Genomic DNA, 11,793 nt, shown 5'->3' with positions numbered 1-11,793 from the left:
AAAAAAATCACTTAAAATTTACTTACTGGCCGGACTTCACCGGTAGTGTTGGTATACTGACGGGCCAGACCAAAATCTAACATGTAGCACTTCCTGTATGTTGAAGGTAAGCGGCCCATGGCAAAATTGGACTAGACAAAGATAGAAAGAAAAAAATCAATTTGATACCAGCAAGTTGGATAAGAGTGGCCATTTCTTAACAAAACTTTGTCATGTAGCCCCATATGCCCCTGGCAGAAACATAAGTCAAAGAGAAGAATTTTCAGATGCATCTTAAACATCATGATTAGAGAATCACTGCCATGTCAAGAAGTTCACTTTGCAGATAAGTGACTGTGGTCTCAAAATAACTAAAATTCACATTAGCTTAGCTAAATTTCAGCTGATATGAGAAAGAGCTAAGTTTAACACCACTAGCTCTGCAGTGAGAGCTCCATCACTTGCGTAACAGGCTGTAGTTATTGTAGACAAATTCTTCTGTTTGTGGCTCAGCTGCTAGTGCACATTATTCTGCCCTAACTCCCAGAATCTCCAACCACTGTATTGTGTTACCTAATTTTATCTGAACATTCAGACATCTGAAAAACACTGGGTTCGGTTCTTAGTAAATAAACTCACAACAAGCAAATGGAGCAGCTTGTTTTTAACCCCTATCTTAAAGTTATATCCTTTACCATAATGGATGGTTGCTGAAGGATTTGTGGCCAGTCACATCACTGACTGATTTTCAGCTGAATCTGATCAGCCAAAACCAGCTGATTTTAAAAGCAGCAAATGATTTTTCTGGAAGGAAGATGGTCTCAGGGATGGTGTAGCAGCAAGTGTTCAGGCCAAGCAGTGAAGAGCTGCAGGAAAAAGACTGACTCCTACAGTGAGGCGTGGAATTATTGTGCCTCACCGAAACAGGTGACCAACACTGTGACTATGTTTCTGACACTGGAAACTGTGCTCCATTTTTTTTGTCAATTGCTCAGAAAAGATCAAGAGTATTATTTAGCTAAGTCAAATACATGAAATGGCATTTATTCAAGTGATGGGTCATAGAGAAAGACATCCCTTCTGAACCCCTTTTATAGTAATAATTGGTTGAAATCCAAAAGATTGTTCAAAATCAGATTGCTTCATCATGGGATCTTGACTGGTACAAGTATGATTGACAGCTACTAACCCACCATGGAGCAGCCTCTGCCGATAAAACCTAGTTTGCTGTGCACTTACAGGAATGACAAAACTATACTACTGTTCTGTACTTACAGAAAATAGCCAATGTGTCAGAGAGTAGGAGTGGGCAAGGAGGCCTAAATGCCTCCACTGCAATCTACCCATATTCAGATTGTCTTTATTGACCCAAGTAGACCAGACAGACATAAAACGAAAAGGAAAATTTCCAAAACAACATACAGGCTTGATGTCACGATGCAGAAATCCCACAGAATGAATGGCTTCTATTGATTCCAGGATCTGTTTGCCTAATCTTAGCGTTGTGCTCAGCGTGAAAGTCCCTCGAGGCTGACTCCTTCTGAGATCTGCAAGATTTCGGCCCTGAAACAATCAATAAAATGCTTAAACCATCACACAAAAGCACAGCATTTCACAGCTGCAAGTTCTAACGTGCATTCCCAAAAAATGAAGAAAGGCTAATCAGGCAGGTGCTCACCTTATGTCTGCTTTATTTCTTGTATAAGATCCTACAATACTTCATTTTAACTTTTAAGTTATGTACTTGCTGATAAGAACATACCAGAGCATTATCTTGGGAAGTCAGCTGATGAACTGTTTGGGAAATAGGTTCGGCACAGACAGCAGTGCCTCAGACTGTGTGAGCCCAGCATCTCCTTACTGCTAAGCCCTGACTATATAAAAGCTGATCTAAGAACAACTTTTGATTGTTCTCTGAGCTGTCTAAAGATTAAAGCAGTTCTAAAGATTAAAGGAGTACAAATATGATAAGCAGATCATGAACTCACTATCTATTACACCTCATAGAAGTTTCATCAGAAACTCTCTAGCACACAACTGTCTGGCTCAAGCTCAAATCAGCATTGCTGTGACAATGCCACAATGGGGAAAGCTGATTATCAAGAAAATTATACCCAAAATCAGGAGAGGAGGATTTTTCCACTGACTTAAAAAATACTTATTACAAAAATTGGTAATTTACTTCCAGGTAATGACATTGGGGGTGGGTGGGGGGGGGGTGGAGGAAATCTACCAGCTAGGCATGAAAAAAAGACAGTTTGGGGAGGCGGGGGGGTGGGAGGGGAAGAAGACAGACTAAACAACAGAAGAATCACAAGTGTTCTTTGATCCCTGCCATCTCAGTTTTGCCTACACCTCTTTAGATTTGTTAGATTTGTAAAGGGAAAGGTGTTAAAATGAGTATAAGCCATGGCAGAGTACCCCTTAATGCACAGAACTAATGCATTTATCAACTGATAACATTAAGAATAAGAGTCCACTGTTTCAGAGAACATGCATCAAGAAGAAAAGTTATAGGGGCATGCTGATTATCAATATACTATAGAATCTCTTGATGCTGCTTCTGCAAAGACATACATGCTTATAATACAAGTCAAACAAAATTCACAACAGAAGATATATGAAAGATTCCAAACATTTGATGAGAAAACACAGATTGCTCTCCAAACCAGTGAAATGCCATCTATTCATCCATCCGTTTCTAGTTCTCAAGTTATTTACAGACATTAAAGGGTCAACTGAACTGGCTCTTTTAGCGTGTGACTAATCTCTCGAATCAGTTTGACCCAAGCTTCACTTCAGGACTCTGGTCCCTTGAACAACCACACTCGACACAGGTCAGCTAATACAGACACAGCCAAGCCACAGCAACTGGCCAAGGTCTTCTCCTTAGCATGAACAAAATAAGACTAAGCTACTTCTCTAGTGCTTATCTTTTTTTTATTTCTGTGACAGCTTACTTAGAAGCAGTACAGATTTGTCATCGCTATCCTGAAAGATCCAAGTTACTGAATAGACGGCAGATCTTTCTTTCCACTGTAAAGTGGTTCCTTGGACACCAACTCTCTTACCCAATGGTAACAGGGAAAGGCAGATTTTTTTCAGAGCTGCACACTGTGCCATAATTTTCCCCAGCTGGTCTGGGATACTGCCTCAGGACACCTGCTCTCCAGAAACAACCCAAGACATGTGAATAGCCAACACTGCCCCCAGGAAAAGACACACACACAAAAAAAGAGCATTATTTTCCAAATAAACACCATCAGGCTGGCTAAGACACAGAGCAGATGCAATGAGTTGCAAAGGTTAGAGTGGAAGCCTCAGTCCCAGTGACTGAAAAGGAAGGAAGGATTGCATTACACAAGTCAGAGGGACACATAAAAAAACATGTCTCAGCAGACCTTGAAGTTGAAGGAAAATTTTAGCCTGAAGAGTAAAGGTGCAAAACTAATGCTTTAAGTGTCTAAGTCTTCATTTGCAAATAATGAAATGATTTTTAGCTCTGCCTACTCTACGTGCTCAGCTACATAGTCAAGAACAGGCTAGAAAGTAAGAGATTTTGTGCAGAGCTTTTTCCAAGGTATAGTCATCTTCATCAGGTTTGTTAAGGACAGGACTGGTGATTTAGGAGCCTTGTTCCATGAGCTCCAGATTAGCCCTTTCAAGACTCATATTCACACCCACACTGCAGCAGCGTCAATAGCCAGAGCTGGTTAGAGAGCAAATGTTTTTTTCCTACCCATAACAGCAGAAGGGATGCCAACGGTGTGTGAAAGGCAAACCCAAGCACCAGGAATTTACTGGTTTTATACATCTGCCTTCCAAGTAGAACTATCGCTTCAAAAGAATCAGAAGTTTATTTTAAAGTATTGTGATCTTCCTTCCAGTTTATGCAGCAGCTTACTTCTCATTACTCAGTACTTCAACCTTCTTGCTTTTCTTCAGCATGTCCTATCACCCGAATGATATATAAAGAAACATGACATGGGCTGTAAGCTCATCAGGGCAAGGGTAGGCTTGTATTGTACAATCATACAGAGCTTTGCACAGCAAAGCCCTGATCATACAAGCTGTGAGAGAGATAGGACAATTCTCCCTGTCAACTCTTATGTCAGGTGCTGAAACAGGTCAGCTTCCAAGGCAACTGTGTCAGAAAGAAGCACCTTTATTTTGAAAGTATTCCTCTCAAGCCAGGGACAAACTCCCTCTCCTTAAAGGCCTTTCTTCTATGTGTTTTTGACTCTGACATCTCTTCCCACTTGTTCCCCTCCAACTCTTTCTCCTGTGACTGTATGCTGTAAAAGAAAGCTGCTTTCAGGAAAAAGAAAGCTGTTTTCATGACAGTACCACCATTTTTGGGCTCTGAACATCTACCTACTTATGTTTTCTTGGTTTCATGCTAAACCATGCAGAGATCCCTGCAGCTCCTGCTGTTATTGTGGCTTGTGTAGACACCAATGCAAGACCTCAGCTGGCTAACCCTGATAGGAGTAGCTGGCTGTCTAGCTGGACAGTCACCATGTGCTGGCTACCCAAGTATTTACTCATATTGACTTAATATCAGCAGTGTTCAAACAGGAGAAAACACTTTCAAAGCTGAAGCCAAGCTACGGCTGAGCTTGGTAGAGATGGGGGAGCCAGAGATCACTTCCTTTCATAAAGAAGACTGTGCTGCTGGTGTGACCCCTGGCTCCCACTGCACTCTGAGCTCTGATACAAGACATGTATTTCGAATGTTGCATCACCAGCTCAGCAGGAGATATTTCAAACAGGTGGCACTGCTGCACAATACTGTGGGTAGCTCCTGCAAGCTCCGAATTGAGTGCTTTTCCCAACAAATTGACAGAAAGCTATCTTAAACAGAAAAGCAGAGCTACTGAGTATCTTTGCTCCTCTTGATAACTGGAGCTATCCCAAGGGATATCAGAGCAACATCACCCTTCTCACAGTTTCCCACTCCACCCACTTTCTATGTACAACAAAGTCTCTACACCAATGCTTGGCCTTATTCTCTCACTGTAAATCCTTCCCTGTTATGCCATCTCCATGGGAGGGGGGGAGAGGGGAAGTACAGAACTCACCTGAAGCTGCATGACCACATAATTAAATTTTTCATTCCTTCCACAGCCAATAAATCTGCAAACATGATCCTTCCCTGAAACGAAACAGCAACATACAGAATGGAATGTAAGATAACAACTCTGTGATCACAATTTTTAGAAAAATGGTTTCTGATCAAGGGCTTGTAACCGTAAGTGGCATCAGGCAGGGAGTTTTGCAGACTGATTTTGTTTCTACTTCCCAGTCTCATAGCTCAAGAGAGTAATGACATTCAACAATAAAACTGCCTGTGAAACAGCCTTGAGTGGAAATCAGTGTCAGGGATCCTCGAAACCCCAAACTGACACAGGGCACAAGTAAGAGTGTGACAAACTGCAGTTTATCCTATCACCATGTGCATGTAACACCACTACAGCTGCCACTATCCCTGAACTAAACCATGGGTAGCACACATGACCACATGATTTCACAGGTTCACTGGCAGCATGCTTATGCTCACTACACCAACTTCGCTCCATAAATGCTTTTACACAATCACCACTGCAGTTACCTATTAGCATTTCTTACCCTGAAACAGCTAAACTAATGCTACTTCAACATGGACAAACCCTGATTTTAATAGTCAGAAGCATAAAGATGCTTATGGAAAAACTCCATTGAAACATTAAAGCAATTTTATAATAAAAAAAAGAAATAAGGCTGGACAATTTCTGGCATGGTGTTAGAACCAACCAACCACCCTGCAACATTCTGCTAGTCCTCTAGGTTCCTTCTCTGTGGTACAAAAGTGCTGCTCCAACACCTACATTTCATCACATGGCACTAGGCAGAACCTACCTTTAAAAAAAAAAAAAAAAAAAAAAAAAAGACGGAATGGAGACTGGTTTCAGATCCTGACCTGTAATGGATTTGTGATGGTGTGCTCTCTGTATTAGCAAAAGGGGAGGTATGATGCATGCATTCCTCTAATAGCAGACCACTGATAACAGAGTAAAGGTTGATGCGCACCACAATGATGAACATTTGGTTCCTGGTGGGGTTTCCAAGCAGGGAAATGGGCGAGTATCACTGCATAGCTTTGCCCTGCATTTCTTTGTAGCACTTGAACAATGGTGATTTTAATTAGTTTTTAACCCGAAGCTTATTGTTTGATACTTCCCAGTTTTAAGATAAAAAAAGAACATGAATGTATACAGTAATCAGTAATTGCTTTTGCCTGCAATAACCCTGAGACCCTGCTATTGCTCTCATCATGCACACAACAGACCTAGGGCATCAAAAACTGTTTGGGACAGCAAGACGTGACAGAATAGAGACCTGGAGGGCAGCAGGAGACAAAGCAGCAGCTTTCTCACTAGAAAACCAGAGCTTTGACCAGAGCAATACATATAGCTGTGGAATATGGAGCTCCATCACAGGCCTTTCAGTAAAAGCATCAAGAGCCTGCCCTCCAGGGCCCAGCAGCATCCCACTGCAGGGCACCCACACTTTCTCTCCTACCACAAGGAGATAACAGAGCTGCTGGCAACCAGAACTGGAGGGACAGAGGCCTTGGCTATCCCTTGCTCCCTTTGGAAGAGCAATCCTAAAAATACTAAACCTAATAAACCAACCAACCAGCCAGCCTGCCCACCCACTCATCCACCCTAGTATCCACCTATAACTGGTTAGATAAGCAGCAAGGTTATAAGGCCGCAGATCATTCATGGCTCTGGCACAAACTTAAGGACATTGTCCAGTTTCAGGACTGGGTGTGCAAGACCATGCTGAAACCATCAAGGAATGTCACAAACCACCGTATTTCAGGAAAAGATATTCAGAGATCAGGAAATTACCCTGTTCAGTATATAACAGGGCAGCTTGCACACTCTTCCTTGGTCCTTTTTCTCACATATCAAGCACATATCCTGTGGGTGGCCATGAGTACTGGGTGCCACTAGTTTCATACTACCTGCAAAATCATTGCAAGTTCAAGTGTTGATTTCAAAACACAGTGTTTTGGTTTTCTGAGGGAATTCCTTGAGACATTGTCTGGATGTAGCACATGTCCTGGCCTGGGCATAACCCAGAAGGGACCGGCCAGCAAGCCTCAACTGCCCTACTGCCTCAGCATCTTCCTGCTATGGGTCCCAATACGGACCACCAGATTTGTGGCTGCAAAGTCACAGATATATCTGGATAACCTCAGCAAGAACAAGTTATGCTGCTTCAAGAGATTATGATACCCACGTGCTTCATCAAACTGGCAGCCTGCACAGGTCTCAGGCAGGGTGGACAGGGCAGTGCAGGTCCACACTCATCTCAGACCTGACTCCTTTAAGTCTGTACAGATTCTCACAGACCAGCCTGGCTTACTTACAGACACACTTTGCTTTGTTTTGCCTTTCAAAGCACCAGGAGATAGATATTGAGGCAACAACCAAAACAATGACTCTTCTACTGGCAATGAGAGCTACTGTGTGGTAAAAAGGGTAAAATACTCCAATTTTTACTTGCTTTTATTGTTCTAAACAATTGCAATAGGCAGGACACCATGTGCTTTTTATTGCTGTAGAACTACAGACAAGAACATTAAAACCAATCCTCTGACAGGGAGAACTAGGCCACCTAAATCAATCATTTCAGCAAAACAGAAGTTGTAGTGTCCAATACACTTGATTGTGACTGAAGATACACCCCTGCTAATTTGGTACTGCCTTTTGTGATTTAGAGTATATTCCTGAGACTTTATTTTTTTAAATCAGTTTCCTCCATTACATTTTTGTTTCTGGATCACAACATTTTACAGAAAGAAAAAACATTTACATTTTTAATGTATTATCTTTGAGAACTGTATGCACGTTTAGGCCAACAACGTTTCTGCTTACTATAATTTTTGAAAAATATGAACTGACTTACATCTTGATGACCCACATCCCCAAACTGACTCAATTTTATACTGAATCCTCCTTTTCAGGCTAAAATGGGTTCCTACCTGACCAGTTGGTCTTGGGAATTCAGACTCTCCCTAGAACAGCTCTCCCATGCACTATTCTGCAAACAAGCAACACCAGGAAAAGAAGAAGAAGAAAAGGGGAAAGGGAAGACTGTAAATTCCTGCATGAAACAAAAAGAATGTGACAGAGTGTAGAGAAAGCAGGCCGTATTTAGAGGTGGTGTATGTCCAGCCAGCTGGTAATATGTATGGGATAAATGCTTGCAGCATCAGTGCCTCTGGGCTTCCAAGGCTTTTACCCATTTTTCAAACAAAGAAGTCACCAGATTATAGCTGTTTGCTCTCCTGGAGGACTTCATGCCATGCTGAAGTAGCAGATGGAGGCTGACAGTCAAGTGTGACTTTGGGATTCCTGCAGATCAGTCCTGAGGCTGATTAGAATTATGAAGCCCACAAGGACAATCATGTTAATAACATCCTGTGCAGCCAGGATGAGGGAGCCATCATACTTTCCTTTAAGGAAGAGGAGATAGCCCTCTTTCCTTGCACACACCCTCCCCAGGCATGAAGATCATAGTACAGAGAGCAGAAAATTGTATTTTAATCCAGAAAAATATGGGTGTGGGGGGGAAGTTTTGTTTTTCAAGGTATATTTAGTATGGGGAGCCTCACAACTGTTCTACTGCACTAACTGCCAAATCACACTTGCTTGTTGTCTAGACTGTTCCACTGAACAGCCACTCTGATATTACAGAGGGTCACAAGCTCATACTTTAGCAAGTAAGTCCTCCATGTGTATTTGTTTATTACTAAAGAAAAAAGCACCTGTCTTCCAACAAAGTAAAGGAACAGAGCAAGAGATCATGAAGAGTTTTGGTCTGTTAACTAACTAACATAGGTTGGGGGAATAAATTAGCCTGATGTTCACTAACACTAACCTGAGGAAAGTTTCAGAGAACATGTGTTTTATTTTGTTTCACATGTATTCATTTTTTCATTTTTCTATGCATTTAGTTAAGGCAATGTTTTAATGTTCACCCATAGAAAATTTTTCTTTCTATAGTTGCCTTTAAACTACAATGCACATAATAATCTCCCATATAATCCTGGGTAAGCAATACAAATGCTTCATTACCAAAAGGATCTTTGCCATCCTTGTTCTGAAGGAACTTAAAAATTACAGTCAATACCCATGTCCTCATGTATAGAAATAACTTCAAGTAACTGGAAAACCCTTCCATCGTAGGATAGATACTCATCACTTGTAGAGATATGATTAAAACCCCCATGTTAATACTTAAAAATTTCATTACATGAAAAACTTCTATTACACAGCACTTAAAAAATTAAATGATGATCCTTTTGTGTATTTTTCCACATAGATCAATTTCAAACTGCTAGAAACCAATACTCATTCCAATCTTCGACTCGTTTAAGCTCTTAAACATTCCTAATGTATTTTCAATACAGCAATGAAACTAGTCAAATAAATACTAAGAAAGAAATACGTGACATTATCTTTGCAATTAGAAGTATCTTTTATTTGTTAATAGATTCCATATTCCCAGTATTTTCACCTGCAGAAAACAAATAACCACTCTTCTCCCCAAAGGAGTTCAAGATTTTAGTATTTTAAATTTATGCTAAAATTATTTTGTGATTCATCTTCATAGATGAGCTGTCTTACTGCTAACAGTCCACCCAAAACACTGAAGACACTTTTACTGCATAGATTATCATAATTCTCATGGCAATTATTATTATACTTCTAACTATTACCTTACCAATTCTTGCATGAAGTTCAAAAAAGCCAAGTGTAAGGTCCTGCACGTGGGTTGGGGCAATCCCAGGGACAAATACAGGCTGGGCAGGGAATGGATTGGGAGCAGCCCCGAGGAGAAGGACTTGGGGGTCTGGTGGACAAAAAACTCAACATGGCCCAACAATGTGCGCTTGCAGCCCACAAAGCCAACCGAATCCTGGGCTGCGTCACAAGAAGCATGGCCAGCAGGTTGAGGGAGGGGAGTCTCCCCCTCTACCTCACCCTGGTGAGACCCCACCTGCAGTACTGCGTTCAGCTCTGGGGCCCCCAACACCAGAAGGACACGGACCTGCTGGAGTGGCTTCAGAGGAGGCCATGAAGATGCTCAGAGCGCTGGAGCACCTCTCCTGTGAAGACAGGCTGAGGGAGTTGGGGTTGCTCAGCTCCAGGGAGACCTTACAGCAGCTTCCAGTACCTACAGGGGCCAACAGGCAAGCTGGAGAGGGACCTTTTACAAGGACATGTAGCAATAGGACAAGGGGGAAATGGCCTTAAACTGAAAGAAGGGAGACTGAGATGAGATGTTAGGAAGAAATTCTTTACTGCGAGGGTGGTGAGGCACTGGCACAGGTTGGTCGGGGAAGCTGTGGATGCCCCATCCCTGGCAGTGTTCAAGGCCAGGCTGGATGGGTAAAGCAGCCTGGTCTAGTGGAAAGTGTCCCTGCCCGTGGCAGGGGGGTTGGAACTAGATCATCTTTAAGGTCCCTTCCAACCCAAACCATACAATTTCCTCTGCAGTACAAGACCAACACTGGCATAACTGTGCGAGTCCAGCAGTGGCCACCAGACTGGTTGCAGGAAAAGGAGAATGTGACATTCAAAGAAAGCGTCAGAGAACTGGGTTTGTTCAGCCTTAGGAAAACAGCAGAGGGGGATCGAACTGCTGGTCAGAGCCACCTAACAGAAGAGTGCTGAGAGGATGGAGCCTGACTTTTCTCAGAGGTGTATAGAGAGGCATTGGACATGAGCTGCAACATGGCAAATTACGTGGGAGGATGGCCAAACCTTAGAACAGTGGCCCAGAGAGGCTGTGGGATCTCCACCCTTGGAGATCATTCAGAACTTCACTGGAAAAGACAGAGAGCAACCTGATCTATTTCCTTCTCCTTGGAGCAGGAGGCTGTACTAGAGACCCCAAGAGGTGCCCCACTGTGTCAAATACTCATTTTTCTTTAAAACCTGCTTTTGCATCAGCAGTGACCTCTGACCTCTATAATCACAAATTCAGCTTAATTCCAGAATGATCAGTCAAGTTTGGTTTTATTCAGGTAATACATGAAGTATCAAAACTTATGGTATACTGCTGGCCCAAAATAACCAGCGTGGCACATACAGCACAACACAGCAGCTCAGCCCTGAAGACAACTGCATAGGAAAAGCCCAAGCGCTTAGTGACATAACTTGCTTGACTTGGCACTGCCAAGGTCTCTATTACATGCCCAGTTGTGGACATTTAGCTATACAGTTGTCTCATCAGCATTTGGAAAGCTGCAGCTGTTTCTCATGCTCTGCATTACAGACATCAGATACATTTTACAGCTATTGTCTATTTTATTCACCTGTTAACATTGGTATCAGGTTTACCAGCTTATCACAGATTTTGTATTGTGAGCATATTGAATTCACTGCTGTACAAATATTCTAAAGAAATGGAGGATCCATCAGGACCAGAAAATGAGTGTTATTTTCATCATCTTCCAACTTTACTTGAAAATAGCGTCTGTAGCTTGCAAAGCTGACTAGGATACAGTTTTCTTTCATTTGCAGTTAGCAAGTTTCATCTCTGGCCAGACAAACTAGCTGACTTCAGGGCCTCGTCAACTCAGCTGGAGACGAGCAGTTTTCAACATGAAAGAAAAAAATTCTATGCTGGAAGTAAGGCTTAAATAACTACATTACCCAATAGTAATCAACTAGGATTTAATCAACTGCGTTAACCTGGCTAGTGCTTCTGTAATAAATGAATGAACTAATGGGCATAAAAACAAAAGGCTGG

The 11,793-nt window shown here is 42.1% G+C and overlaps 1 protein-coding gene across 3 annotated transcripts in view; it reads right to left on the bottom strand.

The window, feature by feature from the left end:
- TTBK1 (tau tubulin kinase 1) overlaps positions 1-11,793 on the bottom strand; it is a 122,759-nt gene that overhangs the window by 75,858 nt on the left and 35,108 nt on the right. For all 3 annotated transcript variants that reach the window (XM_037405391.1, XM_037405389.1, XM_037405388.1), the window contains 3 exons: positions 5,061-5,134; positions 1,402-1,542; positions 27-131 (listed from right to left, as the gene is read on the bottom strand). In XM_037405391.1, the coding sequence (XP_037261288.1) occupies positions 27-131; positions 1,402-1,542; positions 5,061-5,134 (320 nt within the window). The remainder of the gene's footprint in view (positions 1-26; positions 132-1,401; positions 1,543-5,060; positions 5,135-11,793) is intronic.

This window comes from Falco rusticolus, chromosome 12, assembly GCF_015220075.1.
Source record: "Falco rusticolus isolate bFalRus1 chromosome 12, bFalRus1.pri, whole genome shotgun sequence".
Taxonomy (NCBI): Eukaryota; Metazoa; Chordata; class Aves; order Falconiformes; family Falconidae; genus Falco; species Falco rusticolus.
Note: the sequence above shows the minus strand (reverse complement) of the source record. Positions and strands in the feature narration are given on the sequence as shown.